General features: G+C 41.9%; 1 protein-coding gene across 1 annotated transcript in view; it reads left to right on the top strand.

The window, feature by feature from the left end:
* Positions 1–17,501, top strand: part of MICAL3 (microtubule associated monooxygenase, calponin and LIM domain containing 3) — a 108,883-nt gene that overhangs the window by 20,853 nt on the left and 70,529 nt on the right. The window contains 1 exon segment of the mRNA XM_009071417.1: positions 15,815–16,001. Coding sequence (XP_009069665.1) covers positions 15,815–16,001 — 187 coding nt within the window.

Consider the following 17,501-nt stretch of genomic DNA (forward strand, 5'->3'; position numbering starts at 1 on the left):
TTACCAAGAACGTGTTCACAACCAACCATCCAGCAGACGAGAGCAGGGCCGACTTGCTCCCATACCCCAGTGGAAACAGGTAAAGAAACTGATTCTGCATAGAATGCACTGCCTGCACCCAACACCAGCTATCACTGCTGTGTTTTTAAACCAGTCCTTTTCCAGCACCTTGTCCGAGTCCATTATTTTGAATAATACAACTTGCAGTCAAAAGGTTAACATCTCCCTCTGGTAATGTTGTGTGGTTTAATGTTGCAAAAGGCTTTAGTCAAATTTTCCCTCTTTATGCCCTCTTATGCTAGTTTCAACTTATCAGGGCTTCAGTGGGTGTTGCAGCAGAAATTGTTGCTCTAGATTTTCCAGATTCTTCGCTTAGAAAGAAAAAAAGGAAAGCTGTTAGCAATTATGGCAACCTATGAGGTAAAAGGTGTCATCCCATCTGTGATATTAAAGCTCTTCCTCGGTATAAATAGTACCACTGGTTATCAGTTTTGCTATTCATATGTGAAATCTGAAGTGTTCTGCAGTTGCAGGAGACTCTACTGCGATTTCCCTTTCTTTTGTGGCAGATGTAGCTTTCCTTTCAGCTTCTCCCATTTGTTGCATTGCAGATTCCTGTGTTACTGTGAATTCAGTCAGTTTTAGGTTTTCTGGCACAGAAAGATTCAGGATAGGGATCAACAGCAGAAAAAATCAGCAGGTTTCAAATTTGATTCTCTCCTGTGTTTCGGCCTGTTGTAATTGCTGGTGGTTTTCTTTCAGCCATGCACTTTCCAAAGCTGAGGCTTGTGACAGATGATCTTTTGGGGCTGGTAGGGATACTTATCTCAGTGGCTTCTTCTGCTTCCACCATTTCCCTGTGCAAATAGCCTCCTCATGTTTCTGAGAATGCTGAGAGCTATTTTTCTGGCAGTCATAATTTGGCAAAACATCTTTCTGGCTGCAGTTTAATCAGAGCATACTTTGGAGTTAAGAGGAAGAAGGTGACACTGGTTTGGAAATTCACTGTTCTACATGAGTATGGATTCATGGTGACCTTTCTGTTCGAGGCATTCAACACACTTAATGCTGCCTGTCATGACTGGTGGTGCCATCATCTAGAAGGTTTCTCTCCAAGGAAGAAGACTTAAGTCAGAGGAATTATTTTCAGTAGGATTGTCAAGATGTTTTGTTTTCCTGACTCAGTGTTTGTTCTTCTACCCTCTGTCTCATCAAAATCTTCTTTAGAGGTTAATGAGCACTTCCAGATGGATGCACATCCTCCATGATTAAGGCAAATTTCATTTGTTATGAATACTTACCAAGTAAAGGGGAAAAAGCAAAAAAACTGGTGCAGAAGAGCTGTACAATATTAAGTCACTTGATGAGAACTGCTAATGTTAACCCCCAGGAAAAGGAAAACTGGATTGCCCTGTCTATCTCTGTTCAAAAGGATGAAGATGTGTGTTTTAGCACTTGGAAAATATCACATCCCTGGAGCCTTGAGATGCCTGTTTGAACCTGCTGCTGAAACTTTATGAAGGCTTTATAATTAAGGCTTTATAGTGAAACACTAGAGTTCTTATCGTTATCCTTTTGTAATTCATTAGACAAAAAGGGGCAAATTTTTCTTTCTTGCTTTTATTGAGAAGATTTTCTCCTCACCAGAGAAGTTTGTTGTTCTTGTGTTTGTTCTTGTTTTTACCTCTGCTACACAATTTAAAAAACCCAAACAAACAAAAAAAAAAAAGAGAAAAATAAAAAGACAAGACAAAAGGAAGAAAAAATCCTTCTGCTCTCCCTCAAAATCAATAGAATCTCTGTATAGACAGCAATGTAGGGCATATCTTTGAAAAATCATTTTGTATTGGTTTTGCTTTCAGAGGACTTAATTTCTTTTATTCAACACGGACAATGGTTGTCTCATGTGGATGATTTTCCTCTCATGAAGATGATCTTTCCTTGATAGACTTTACATGTCAGCAGAAGATGATTGATGCTTGAGTGCAAGTTTCCTGCTGGATTTGCAGTGCTTTTGAAATGGAGAAATATAAAACTGGGTCTCAAAGATGCAAAATCTGCAGGATACAGTAGGATCAAAAATCCAGTTGATATGGTCCCTGTTCCAAAGGCTCCTTATTGCTTGCCTAGGCAAGTGAAGAACATTGGTTGCCTTCATTCACCATCCATGGAATTGTGTAGAACCATTTATTCTTGGCTGCTCAGAGATCAGCAGAGGCAGAAGCCATCCACTGAGCTTGGACAGAACCTCACCCTGCAGGAAGCTGTGGCTGAAGCAGCTCCTCATCTGGCTGCTGAGATCCTAATTCTGGTTGGTTAGTCTTGCAGAATCTGATAGCTGTGAGACTGCACCTTTGGATGGTACCAGAATGGCTTTCTGCAGTGACATTGGGCACACTGGCTGTAAGGCTGTTTGCTGGGCCACAGATTTCCAACAGGGGATTGCTGCTGTGTACCAGAACATGTCACTGGACATGCTGTAAAGGACTAGTATTGCTCCTGACAAGTTCTTTAGGGAGTATGTATTTGCTGGAAAGAGCTGTTGATAAAACTGTTGGAAAGGTTTCTCTTGTTTGGCATAGGTGTTAAAGTATGTGAGCAGAGACTTCTGTTACTGACTGCATGTAAGATACATCTCATAGCAAATAGCTTCTACCTGAGAGTGCTTTGAGGAGGAACAGAGCAGTTCCTAAGGAAAGAAAGTGGTGGTGTGTTATTGAGGGAAACTACAGCTTGCCTAGTTTGGCAGAATGAAGTTGACATCCTCAGGGTCCTTCCTGTGTTTTATATGAGGAAAATATACTGCAGAAGCTTAAGAGTGATGGCAGGAGAGAAACCAGAGACTTGCAAAGGATGTGGTCTGGATTGGACCCACAGATTGGATGGGAAATCTGCATCTGCCTTGGGGTGTTGCCTGCTGGTGTCTGATAGAATCATGGAATGTCACGTGGACTTTCTTAGCTGTACTTTGCAGTTTAAATCTAGAATCTTGCTTTACTCTCAAAGGTATGAGGCCAGCAGTTTCAGTGAGCTTATAAGGCAGAATGGCCTCTTGTCTGTTGTACAGGTGGGGTAGGGATGGCTTGTTAAGACAGCACTGCTAAAAAAGAGTGAAATCCTGGCAGAATCTGTTCTGAAGCAGTTTTTGCTTTCATCACATAAACTTTAGTGCTGTCTCTCTTAGACAGGAAAAGCCTTCCAAAGACCAAGCAGGTTAAAAACCATACCAGTCTGCTCCTCACAGCACTATGTGGCCTGCATTTCTCATGAATTGAACAACAAAGTTTGGTTTATTGAGCCATGCTCTGAGAATGTTGATCTGTGTTGTCAAAATTGGTGCTATTATGAGAGCCTTAGCAGCAGCTACTGCTGCATGAAGATTATTAGCCCAGTGGAAATGTGTGTCATTTTTCATGTGATGGTACTATCTCCTAAAAAAGGCTGGATTGTGTTTCGTGGTGGATGCCTACTGGTGTAAGAACCTCTTCCATGGTGCATTATAATTCTTTCTGAGCTGTTTTGGCTGCTTTGAGGAAGGAGCATCTCCTCAGGGATCATGAAGCCATTGAAAGCCATGTGGTCTGTCCAGAAGAAGACATGACTGAGCATTGTATAGGAGATGAGCCTTTTATACTGACTTTTGGCCTGGATTTCCAGACTCGAAGCTTACAGCCTTCAGCAGTTTTCTGCTGTAGTTTTGTAGCTCTCCTGACAGCAACAGGATTTGTGTGTAATATGGAAGTCTAAATCACTAATGTGTACAAAGATGCTTTTAAGGTGGAGAACCCATGTCTTTTGGTGCACATCTGTTCTGCCCCTGGAGACCTGATGCTTGTTCTTTTGAGATTATTCCCTGAGATGCAATAAAAGTGCAGCAGTACAAGCCCTTCAGTGCTTTTGTTGGAACTGTGCTTTTTGAAGATACACAGTGACTGAGGTGACCACAGGCAGCAAGAGGTAAAATCTCAACTGAAGAGAACTTACCACACCAATGATTTCTGCAAATACTGCCTTTTTTTTAATTTAAATTTCTGATTGCTATCTGTTGATATAGTTTCCTCTTTGCTGTAGTCATGTCTGTCTTTGCATTCTCAGAAATACATCCTGCTGGAGGACTGAACATGTACTTCCCATGTCTACACAGTGTTGCATTCTTGGAAAAATAAGCAAGTTTATGAAAATTCTGACATTTGAAATGCAAACTTGGCGATGGTCAGGTGAAAATCCGTGAACAGCTCTATGTTTGAGAAGGTTACCATCCTTTCAGCTGGGCATCAGTGACTTCATAGCTGAGCTTTTTGAAACAGCATATTAATGTTCTTCTCCCACTCTGGTACAAAATCATGTGCTGTAGTTTAAGCTGCTAGTAGCAACTGTTTGAAATAGAAAGGTTGACTTTATTTTGCTGAAAGGGAAGAAAACACCCAAACAGATGTTAGTGCCATCTCATCTGTAAGGGCAGTAATGAACATCTGTAGTATCTTTACACCATGTGCAGTATCTTTGGAGACATATCTAGCAGTGGCTTTGGATACACAACCACAGTGCAACCATGTCCACGTGTGCTCTGGTGGGAACTCAGATGAAAAGGAAAAATCAGGTAGAAGATGCATTAATAAAGAAGAAGTGCTGGGGAAAAGGCTGTCCCTAGTAAGGAGGTACAGCACTGGAAAGGTGTGTTTTCTAGGGTATTAAACTGAGGACATGTATGTGCATTGTGTAATATCCAGACTATTAGATACAGCTGCATTTTGTCTAGAAACCAGCTGTGTTTCTGTTCTAGTAGAGCACTGTACAGTTTAACTTGCCTGAGATGGTTTAATATCTGTAAGTTAAAGAACAAAGATCTGAAGCCAAAAACAGAACACCATGACTTGAATTGCAAGCAACAGTAATTAGGTCAAGGGGATGGATGTTTTTAAACATTGCAAGGCACAGCAGTAAGTAATTCTTTATGCAGCAAAGAGAGGAGCCCAACTGCCTGTGGAGAGTTCCAGGTTGTGCCTTTCATTGGTTGTAAGACCTCGAGTCAGAAGCTGTTGGTTTAACTGATGATTGGTTTGAGTTCATGTTCGTTGGCTGCCCCAGAAGTACCTGTCAAATGGACATGTGGTTTGTGGATCTGGGTACAAACTGTGGCTTTAGGTGGTTTGTGAGAGGTGTGAGCTCAGGATCAGTCTCTCAGTTCACCCTTCTGGCCTGGCTCACCACACCAATGGGATGTTTCTCCTTTCTACCATTATTATGATTTTTTTTTTCTTCTTTTGTTTTGAAACAAGATGAGGCATAAGGAACGTTCTCGGACCTGCCCCAAAAAAGTGATCATGCTCTCTTCTTCCACTCCACCTTCCTCTCCACCGTATCCCAGGCAGCAGGTGATTCCCTCTGCATGCTCTGTCCCTTTCTCTTCATTGCTGCTTGCACAAGTGACCACTTCAGTTACAGGATATCCCATTTACAAGGACATTTCCACTTTTCTTTTTCTCAGGTGCTGATAAGGCTTTCTCAGCCCCTTAGGTTAGGAATATAGGTCTGCATTAGCTCACCAGGAGCATGGAGATGCTCCCCTGAGACTGAGATTTTGCTGTAGGCTAATTTTTAATTATAGTAGCCTTTTTTTGTTTTGAGTTGCAGCAAATAGAAATGAAATCTTTGGAGTAATGCAGGGGAAAAAAATGAAACTTTGCTCCATCTCTACTCGTTGTTTAAATAAGTGTGACTGAAAATTTGCCCTTGCATCCACAGAACTTTTTACTTGTATGAAGTGCTTTTGTTGGGTGTTTTAGTGGCCTGCACACGTCCACTGTGGTCCTACTGTTTCCCCCACACCAGGCTGTTGTCTCACAAGATTTTGTGTTCAGTCTGTCTGAGTCACCTGGAGCAGTGAGAGCTGTTCTGAACACAGTGTATAAATGCACATCCAGATGTTTGTGCACATGTATTTGTTGTCCTAGTTAAATATTACCTGAAATCCTTTAGTAATTGTGACTTGTACGTGGCCACTGGTTCTTTGAGTTGGATCCTTTTTTGATGTTTCATTTTCCTACTGCGGTAATAAAATCCACTCCTTCCTGATCAATCCTGAACTAATTCTGGGGTCATAAAGAGGCAGTTACAGTTCCATAGACCTCTCATGACTTCATATAAGGATTGTACCATAGGTGGAGAATGTCTTCCTGAACACATGTATATGCCTATAAACTCTAAAGATGTGTGACCTTTGAGCAGAGCAGGCAAGACTGACTCTTGGGCATAAAGTTTGATTTGCCTTGTTGCTGTGATTTCTCAGAGTGTAATTACATGTTGCAGTTAATCTGGTCTAATTACAGTCAGCCTCCAGAACACACATTCTGCACTGCCTCTGTGGTGTCTTCATCAGTGAGATAGGTCAGGTCTGCTGCCTGATCCCATCTGAAACTGTCCTCACAAAAAAGGTGGCTAGTTTTCTGCCAGACTGTGGACAGCATACAGTGCAAGGAAGGAGACAGGAATGGACATCTAGGTAGAACAGATGGGGAAAGCCCTTTTGATTAGCAAAACCTGCATTTAAGCTGAATTGAGTGCAACACTACCAGATGATATGACAGCTATCTGCCTTCCTTCTGTCAAAATCTTTCACAAATTTTGATAGATTTTATGAGAGAAGAAGGTTTCCCCCAAGCTTACAGTTAGAGAAACTAAGGCAGTTAAATGCTGGGTTCTACTTCCTAGTCTATAGTGTTGCATTCATTTTCCATACAGAGAAATTTGCTCTCGGTCACTGAGGCTCCAGTAGCTCTGTGTTTCCCCTCCCTAGCCCCTCCAAGTATTTGTTTGTCCTGTGTCTTTGTGGTTGCCTCGTTCAGTCCCGAGTGCCAACTGCTGCTGGCTCCAAGTGTACTTTGACCATTTTCTACCTTGTGGCCCACTGAAATTTTTTTTGCATGCCTTCTTGCTCAAAGAAATAATTAAAACCCAAGTTGGTCTTCCTCCTTTTACCTCTGAATTTTTACCCTCTGTGTTACAGAACTGAGCTTTACTCAGTTGAGGAGTTTGCTTTTGGAGACATTCTTCTTTCCTTAGGAATGATTTCTTTCCCTGAAATTCTTGGCCAAGGCCTCATAGCAAGTCAGATGGTTCTGTGTCCTTGCTACACTGATGTCTTTTAAAGCTTGTACCTTTGCACTTCTAATGCATTCATTCTGCCACTTCTTTTAAACTTCCATCTCCTTCTTTGAACTAACATCACAGTGTGAGTTACATGGAGTGTCCTATCAGTTCTATTGTACTAATTTCATGACATTGTGGTACTATATTGTGAATGTATACTTTTGTTTAAATTTCCCTACAAAGTTGTTATGGTTTAGAACATTCTTAATGAACTGTTCTGCTGTTGTTATGGCCTCTTTTCTGCCTGCACCGTAAGAAAAACCTGATGAAGTGTGTTTTAATTAGGAAGTTGGTCTGTGATTGTTTATAAGCTCATAATTTGTTGCCCACAGAGATTCAGGGAACCTGGTGCCAACTATCGTGGGGAGCAGAGTCCCAGACAGGAAAGGGTGTTTAGAACATTCTTAATGAACTGTTCTGCTGTTGTTATGGCCTCTTTTCTGCCTGCACCGTAAGAAAAACCTGATGAAGTGTGTTTTAATTAGGAAGTTGGTCTGTGATTGTTTATAAGCTCATAATTTGTTGCCCACAGAGATTCAGGGAACCTGGTGCCAACTATCGTGGGGAGCAGAGTCCCAGACAGGAAAGGGTAAAGAGCATGAACAAATGGCATGGATGCTGATGGCACAGAGCTGTGGTGGATGTGTGCAATGATGACACAAAGCTGTGGTGGGTGTGTGCAATACAGAGAGCAAATATATTGGGGGGTGAGACACACTTATCCTAACGCTGCCGTTAACACGCTGGAACTGCTGAGAGTTGTTCAGGAGTGATCCTTTCTGTGTGATACCCACACAAGTGCATAACAAGCCTTCATCAACAGTTTGCTACATGCTTTTATTTTGCTGTAAATCTCTCTCTCCAGCTCTTCTCGGTCGTCTTTCTCTCTCACACCTCTCTAGTGAGATGTGCTGCGGCTGTAGCAGAACGAGAAGAGTTATGTTTTGTGCTAATTCATGTGAACATGGGTGCATTGTTCTCACTGCTTGCTTTCTGGATGGTTAAACAACTGGCATTCCATCTTACCTCCTACAGGCCAAAGTAAAAGGAAAAATGATGAGGCATTATTTAGTATAGAGACTTTGAAGCCTCCTTAACAATGAAATATTCAGCAGTCTGTCTGAAAGGCTCAGTATTACATGGAAGCATGGGAAAAGAAAAGACAGGCACTCCAAAGGATTGGTTGATTTGAATTCATATTGACAAATTAATTGGCATTCCAGTAAAGGCTTTGAATGAATTAAGTCATAAGTGGTAGCCAGCTATTAAACTGTTGCAACTTCCAGAATGTTTTCTAACAAAAGCTTCTTGTGGGCCGACTGTTTTCTGGCAGGCAGTAGAAAATGAAAACGCGTGTCTGCAGTGACACAGGAGCCCACAGCTTTATAATGGGCCCTAGTTTTAGTGAAAATGATCTAGTAGGAAGGAGTAGGTGGAACTGAAAGCAGCTGAAAGTAGAGTATTATTAATGCATCTGAATGGGAAAAGTGTTTCTCGTAAACTGGGTGTGAACCTAATCTTCTGTTCTGCATCGGAGCACAATTGGCAGTACAGGGCAGCACCCTGGTGCTCTTGACAGATCAGACCTGAGATTTCTTGATGCACAGATTTGTAGTTCCTGGTCCCTTTACTTCTGTGCTCTACAAACAAATTAGCTGAAGGCTGTGATACTGCCAGTGATACTCTGTCTTATACAGCAGGCCACCAGCCAGGTCTTGTCTTCGTGTCACCAAGTGCACCACACAACAGTTTAAGATTGATATAAAAGTCTAGAATAGCAGAGGTGTCACATACTGTGCCTGGGGTATGTTGACATGGTAGTGCAGTAAGAACAAGTAGGACAGTGAAGTTGCATAAGTGAAACTGGCAGCTTCTGTGAGCCTTTGATTTTCCTGTTCTTTCCTTCCACCAGGCAGGCTCATTGGCTTTGCATACACCCCCATCCTCATGAAAACAAGTCCTTCTTTAGGAGAACTGAAATACACTACCCTAAAGATGTGTGTTTCTGTGCACAAAGTCTGAGAAACACAAGTACATACAGGTTTAGATATTTAGACAAAATCCTGGAGATGGAGAACTATGGGGAAATGAGTTGGCAAGGTTTAGACATTTAGACAAAATCCTTGAGGTGGAGAACTATGGGGAAATGAGTTGGCAGAGAAGCTCCTTTGTGCATGACAAAGCCACATTTTTAACTTACTTGTTGATGGTAATGCCAGAGAGGGAGGCTATGGGCTTGTTTGGTTTTGGCTGCAGCAGGCCTAAGTGGGAGAGTTGTGAATAACAACTAATTCAACTGTTTTTTCTCATTTAGACAAAATCCTTGAGGTGGAGAACTATGGGGAAATGAGTTGGCAGAGAAGCTCCTTTGTGCATGACAAAGCCACATTTTTAACTTACTTGTTGATGGTAATGCCAGAGAGGGAGGCTATGGGCTTGTTTGGTTTTGGCTGCAGCAGGCCTAAGTGGGAGAGTTGTGAATAACAACTAATTCAACTGTTTTTTCTTACGCTTGAGGGTCAAAATGTAGCACTTCATTGGGACAGTAGATACTGGGAAAATAACCCAGTCTTCACACGAGAGCTCCTCTTATGGTTCTGCATGTGAATGTCATACCTTTTGGCTGGCATTTTGATGTCTCTTCCTTTATTTGCTGGTTTGTTTACTTCCTCCCTCCTTCCTCATCTCACAGAGATCTCCTCGTTTGTTTTCTACTGAAGTGCCTGAGAATGTTGAGCAGAGGGCATGTCAGCTGGCTGCCCTCCTGGAGTCCAGACGTGCAGTGAGGCATCAGGTGACTACAGCCCTGCCTAGCTGGGGTCCTGTATCCGTGTGGGATTCTGGGCACAGGTGAAATCTGGGATCAGAGAGAGAGAATTCACCCAAATATGATGACCACTGTCTCTACACTCATGGTTAAAACGACAGTCAAGTCCATTTTGTGCCGAGTTTTTATCCACCTTGCCAGCTGTCTCCTCACTTGATGTATGACAGTCTTACTGTTCCTCAAAACACAATATAAACAGCAAAGTAAGAAACAGCCTCTAAACTTCAGAGTACATGCTGAAAACCAGCTGGGCTCCACCTCAGATCATCTCAGTGGTCATTCACCCGTCAGTTGCTCACAAATTTTACTTGCTTCTGGAAGCAAGAACATTCACATTTTCCAAGTATAATTCTTGTCTCTGCAGTACTACTTTTGTGTCCATACTTCCTGCATAGTTCTTTCCAGCGGTAGAGCTGGCAGCTGGTGCAGATTTTCTTTTATTCAGTGTACACTTTGTTGTTTCATGCTTAGTTTTCTCTCCAGCGTGTTCCCTTTGGGAGGTGGGAGCATGCCAGTTTGAACTGTGTTTTTAGCTGCTTGCTCCTATCTGTTTCCAGTTATCTTCAGCAGCGTTTGGCCAACTGCAGAGTGCTTTGGGGAAACACCAGCTACAGACAGGATTTTTTTTTCCTGACTTGTTCTTTTGAGTTAACCATCCAAAATCAAGCTGTCTTCTTGAGCTGAAGCATAAACCGTCCCAGAACTTTTGCTGGTGGGCATAACTTTTCCAAGCCATACTAAAAAGAAGTTTATAACATCTAGGTTGTTTACCATTCCTGGTTTGTTTGGGATGCTGATGATTAAAGCCAGTAAAGGTGTTCTCCAGGCAGGAACAGTGAACCTTTGGCTAGATTTGAAATTTGAGGACATAGAACAAGCTATGATAGACTCTGATCACTAGTTTAAACATAGTGGCACCTGTTTGTTAATGGGTGACACAACTGAAGATCTTGGGCATGATCCCCAATGCTCTTCCTGATTCAGTTGAAATGAAGATCCAGAAATGAAGATCTAGACCAGAACACCTTGGCTCTACCTCTTGTGTTGTTCTCTAGCAATTTTAAGCTCCTTTTGAGGGTGTAAAAAATTAACAGCAATGCAATGCAAAGATAGAAATTAGTTTTGAAATAGTCTGATTTCTGTCTAGTGCAGAATAAAAATGGAGAGAAAATGAAATGAGACTGAGAACACAAAGAGGAAAGAATAGAGTGGGTAGGGCAGAGAGGAAAAAGAGGAAACAGATGTTGGAACACTGCAGGCAGTGATGGATTATGATGTGGGATTTAAGGGAAGAAAACAAGAAAAATAGTAAGAGAAAGAAGGCTTAGCAAAGTAAGGCATTTTTGGAAAAGAAATTTGAGTAAATGATAATTTAAGTACAGAAAACTTGTGTATCAGCAGTTATATTTCTTTCAATTGGGGAAATCCTGAAAGCCAAGATATTTTGCATTTTGTCCAGTAGATTTGATGTTGAGGTTAGCCCATTCTAAGTGGCTAGAAATAGCTATTTTCATGGGTCATGCAGCTACATGACATTTATTTTTCCTTTTTATAATTAAACTCATCATTTTCTTTTAAAAGAGAGTCAAGTATTTGAAATTGGCATGATTTTTCTTTCCAGACTATAATTTCTAGGAATGCACAGTTTCTACCAGTGCTGTTTGTCTGATCCTTCCAGCTTTTGTTTTTTCCCTATTGATGTGAATTATTTCTTGGGAGATTGGCATAATGAGCCATAGAGATGATGACAGGAGTATGTTGGAAGACCAAACTTTGGTCTCTTCTGTGAGGACCCAGTTCCAGAAGGATGCAGATTCTCAGTTTGTGTTTCATTCTTTGCCATTTGATAAACAAGGTTATTTTTATCAATTGATTCTTTTTTAGTGTGATATTTCTAATCTTCTTACTGTAAATTTTAGGTTGGAAGCTTGCTGCTAATTACTGAAAACATACAAGCTAATTTCTTTCTCTTCCGTCCCCATTTTGGTTTAAATAGTTAAAATATAGAAGAGGTCTCACATGGCCTGAAAGATGATCTTAGCACCTTGGGCCAGTAATAGAGAACTATGGGACACGCAGGAGGAGCAGAGGAAATTGGTTTGGGATCTTTGCCAGTGGCTTAGTTGGTTGGGTTAAAGAGATTGGACATCTGTGGAAGGAGGTAACTGCTTCCAAATGGTCCTACAGAACTTAAAATCTAATAAAGAGCAAATTAAGAATAACTGACTCTGACTCTGTAGGGAGAAAGTGAAGATGCACTGGATATTTTCCTCCAAGATTCTTTAGGAAATTGTTCTTGATGGTCGCCAGAAAGGCCTGAGGGGTTTGTTCCCTTCCCTCTGTAGCCATGTATGACTGATTTCCATTTTATTTTGTAGCCCGAGACTGAACCGTCTCGCCGATTCTTTGTTGACCAGTGGGAGCTCTCCCTTAGCCTCCGCTCTTCTAATCGCCCTTCTTCACCTTCAGCTGACTCTCTCCGACAGGTAGCACTGAGCACCTTCGCTTGCCGCACCCTGGTCCCGCCGGCCCGGGGCACCCCACGGGACATGGCCAGGCTTGCAATGCTTCACCTGCAGAACACGATGTCTCTGCAACCTGTGCGCAAACGAGGAGCCAGAGCCAACCCGTGCCTGGCACAGCTTGGTTATTGCCAGCCCTAAAGCAGTTTGAAGCTATTAACATTTGGTGTGTCAATGGAAAGTTTGTGGTACATCTCACTCTCAAAGCAGGGTTTGGAGCACTGATAGTCCTTCTGGCTTGGCAGTGAAGCTTTCTGGGTTTGCTTGCTGCTTTTGTTGTTGGCCAAAGAACAGAATGTGTTTGTGCATATATGGTTAATGGGCAGTGTGAAATAAAAAGTACTTTGGCTTTCTGAAAACTCACTGAGAAGTTGAACCAGTTGCAGTTGTCTTACATAAACAGCAGCAACTTGATTTGACCTAAGCCAGAGAAGGTTCTTTACCTGTTCTTGAAAATACTGCAGAATGTTGTATGTCTTGAAAGCTTTTGACCATGGGAAGAAACATAAAATGCTTTGTTTAAGACCCATTATTAGGTCAGATGTGATACGTAGGAAACAGAACCCCAAATGAAAAATTCAGCAACTGAGTTTCTCACAGCAGATAGTCCAAGGTGGTGTGAGTTGAGATGAACATACTCACTTTTTAATCATATGTGCTGGTAGAAGTTTAAAGATCCTGAAGGATCTGCAGTTAAGGTTAGACGAAGTTTTCAAATCAAACCTTGGCCAGGAGAAACCTGTTGCAGCTAAAAGGTTTTCTCATGGAAATCCTTGATCTAAGTTTTAAGAAAACGTAAAAAGCCTCAAAGGTTTCTGGTCCTATAGAGGAAAATGGAAAACTCTTGGCCTGATTCTGATGTGTGCGAGTTAAAGTTCAATGCTGAAGAAAATTTTTAGAGGAAGATGGAAAACTCTTGGCCAGATTCTGATGTGTGCTAGTTAAAGTTCAATGCTGAAGAAAATTTTACAAGCGAACACAAATCTGACTGTAATATTTGACGAGATATATGTCACTGTAAGGCAACTCTGCACGTATGTCTCTGCACACACTGGCTGAGGAAGGATATGGAACCTGGAAAATTTTCCAAGGCAATTCATTTGTTATTTTCTGCATAGAGAAACATTGCACATGCTCTGCATTTTAGAGTGGAATCAGCAGACAGGTCTAAGTTCTTTCTGAGTAGAAATAAACCCTCATTACTGCAGTGACACAGAGCTTAAGGCATTAGGATTGTAGTGACAGCAGCAGTAATCTCTGGCTGAGCACTCCATTTTCAAAATCCTTTTCCCCAGAGAAGTCCCCATTCCGTGGCGAGTTCCAGTTTGTGTGATGCTTCCTCCTGTCCTCATGTCTGAACGTGTGAAGGTCTTTATCATTCCTAAAAGACTAATAGTCTCACATAGAGAACTAGTTATTAGTTGTGGGAAATAACTCGTGTGCTTCAAGCAAGCTCTGCTATACAAGTGAAGGGGTTTCGAGATGGGACTTCAGTCCTTTCCTTTAGTTATCCTTGGTATTTTATACTTGCTAGAAGCTGGAATGTCTCTCTGATGATCCCATATTAGCTGAGGTTCCTGCTAGAAACATTCATAATGCTTCTTAGTCTGTAAAAGGAAAGTTGCTTGCGTGCTCCTTGCTGCTCCAAGTGGTGTTTGCAGTGGGATTGAGCTAACATGGATGTGCAACCACATCATTTTCTTACCCGTGTGATTATGGCCAACGGTTGTGTTTCCTGTGAAAAACACTTCCTCCGCTCCTGCAGTGATTGAACTTGGCTTGCAGACACTCATTCTGTACCATCTAAGGTGACAGCCAACTTGCATAGATTCCTGGGAATACTGGAGGGTCTTTAGATATCCAAAGTTATGGAGAAAAACCTAGTCGTAAAGCTATGTTCCCAGTAGAACAAGGACATGTTCCAGATGTGTGCAGGTATGGCTTTAATGCATTGGATGAGGTTCTTCCATCTTTTTCTGTATAAATCTCTCTGTATTTTTAGCACTGGGAGAAATTGAATCACTGAGTTCCTTAGTCAAGGACTTCTCCATGCTCTGTGAATGCTCTGTAAATGAATTCTTTCCAGATGCTAAGATTATAAATACACTGTTGTAATCAGCATGTTGCATTAGACTATGTGACATGTCTTCTAAAGGATCTTTGTTTCCGATGCCAATTTTACCTGGAACCTAAATTCTTAATCTATATTTAGTCACAATTTTTTAGAAGTGTGTGTGCTCAGGTTTCCAGGTGCAAAATTGCCCCAGAATGAAAACAAGATCTCCTTTCTTCATCCTCATAGTGTTTCTGGAGCACTTTGAAAATGCAAACTGTGAGCCTTCCTGTCCATTCTTACAGGTGATCCTGGACTGGACTGATGGTTTCTGATGCCACTGGCTTTGCTGTTACTACTTGTCACGTCATATTGTCCACTGTCTTGGCATGATTTGACCTCTCTGCACCTTTTCACCATTTAACCTATTACAATTTCCGTTATTTTTTTTTTAATTTGACTTTTTTTTTTTTTCTTTCCTCACCTCACTATTGTTTTATTCATCTGGTAGAAATATATAAAGATGTACACAGGCGGAGTGAGCTCATTGGCTGAGCAGATAGCCAATCAGCTTCAAAGGAAAGAGCAGCCCAAAACCCTTCTAGACAAGAAGGAACTGGTAAGATGATGTGCAGAAGGTGATGCGTGTTTGTGATTAGATGTCCTGTAGATCCGAAGTATTGTGAGTGTCCAGTTGTTGCACCACTGATGGAATCTGTCGTAGCTTTGTGAGAGACTTTGTTTCCCTTTCTCCATCCACCCTCACTCTTGTCCTCATTTTCTTGGCCAAATCTGTTAGTCTAATCTTGGCATCCAGGGGTTGTGCAGAATTAGTTGAGAAACTGTCCATAATACTGCTGTGCTGCTACTTTCTGCAGGAGGTACTGATTTTCATAATGTAGGTCTAAGAACTGCAGTTTGAGGGGTTTGTAATGGTTTTGGCTTTCCATCACAGGCCTCCTTAAGTCATTTATTTCAAGGTCAGCATTAATAGTACTGGTGTCCACTCATCCACCCAGAGCTTATTTTACTCCCGGTACATGTAGGCATGGCATCCTAGGACCCTTTTTCCTGGACAATAAGGTTAGTTTTTGATGTCCTGGTTAAAACTGTGACTTGTGTCCAAGAACTGCAGCATCCATGTGTGAAACAACTGCAGCATCCAGGTGCTCCTGTACCCACAGAAATGAGGAGAAAAATGTGACCGTGTAAGCTCGGTGAGGCTGGACACACACAAACGTAGCCATGCCTGTCTCTGTCCAGGGCTCCCTCAAAAAGGAGTTCCCCCAGAACTTGGGAGGCAGCGACGTCTGCTACTTCTGCCGCAAGCGCGTGTACGTGATGGAGAGACTCAGCGCCGAGGGCAAGTTCTTCCACCGCAGCTGCTTCAAGTGCGAGTACTGCGCCACGACGCTGCGCCTGTCGTCCTACGCCTACGACATCGAGGATGGTAAGAGGCATCACCTGTCTGTCAGAGCCCTCTTAGCTGTCCTGGAAGTCAATCTAGTGATTTCAGCTTTGTTTTGACTAGAAGTTGTTTGGTGAGTTAGGGAAGGGAGTAACTTCCATAACAAAGACACCATGTCTCAAACTGTGGTAATTATGAGGATTTCCTGTGGCCAGGTCATGCTGACAGCAATTGAACATGATAACAGCTGCTGGAATGGAAGGAAATAAATAGTAGTTGGGGGCTTTGAAAGAGTATGGAGGCTGTTTGGTGGCTAGACCCTTTATTCACCTCCTGATGGGAGGTGACCCTGCCCAGGGCAGGGGGTTAGGACTGCGTGATCTCTAAAGTCCATTCCAACCCCTAAAATTCTATGATTCTGTGATTTCAATAAAACTCCTAAGTGTTTAATGCTACTTAAGAGAATATAACATGCATATAACATAAAATGCAGTTGGCTTGTTCTTGAAGACACCACAACTGTCCAACTCTATGTGTTTGTTTTAGATGTACTAAAATGGGAACTTTATAATCAGGGACTGTATTAGCTCATTACAAACTAAGTTCTGTTTATATAGTGGAAAATGGAGCATCCAAGTTGAGTAGAGGTAAGTCAGTGTTAGAGTGAGAGTGCTGTTGAAGTGGTTACTGAAGATTCAGTAATGACTCATTTTCTGTATCTGATAAACTAAGGAGGAAGGAATATGATTATGAAACTTGTTGATGACTCAGTTAACAGAATCTAATGTGCTAAGAATTCAGGGAAGCTTCAGAATATACAAGTCTGAGAAACCAGACAGCGTGGCAGGAGGTGAAACTCAATTTATCAACAAAGTGTGATATTGAAAGTAATAATTTGAAATCACACATCATTTGTGAAAATTGAGCTTCTAAGAGTAGCAATGTATTGCAATCTTTGCTTGAGCAGCGAGGGGCAAAAATGTCCTGTCCTCTGAAGAAAAAATATGACAGTATTTCAGATTTCTTTATTTATATCAAAAGGTAGGCCTGTTTTTTCCTTCCACAACTGCCTATCTCAACAGGAAAATATTTACAAAATGGTTTAAAACTAGTGATGGGTTGGGTGGGAAAGGAGTCTACTCCAGAAATGATGATGGAGAAAACAAAACAACAGGAAAAAAGTATTAGTACCAGTAGTTTTTGCCACTCATTGAGGTGAAGATGAAGTAAAAATTATCATAGCATCATAGAATTTTAGGGGTTGGGATGGACCTTAGAGATCATCCAGCCCCAACCCCTGCCCTGGGCAGGGACACCTCCCACCAGAGCAGGTTGCTCAAGGCTCATCCAACCTGGCTGTGAACACTGCCAGGGTTGGGGCAGCCACAGCCTCCCTGGGCAACCTGGGACAGTGTCTCACCACCCTCACAGGGAAAACATCTTCCTAATATCTAAACTAAATTTCCCCTCCTTCAATTTGAACCCGTTACCCCTTGACCTATAACTGCAGCTCCTCACAGAGTCCCTCTCTGGCTCCCCTGT

This window comes from Acanthisitta chloris, unplaced genomic scaffold, assembly GCF_000695815.1.
Source record: "Acanthisitta chloris isolate BGI_N310 unplaced genomic scaffold, ASM69581v1 scaffold16903, whole genome shotgun sequence".
Taxonomy (NCBI): domain Eukaryota; kingdom Metazoa; phylum Chordata; class Aves; order Passeriformes; family Acanthisittidae; genus Acanthisitta; species Acanthisitta chloris.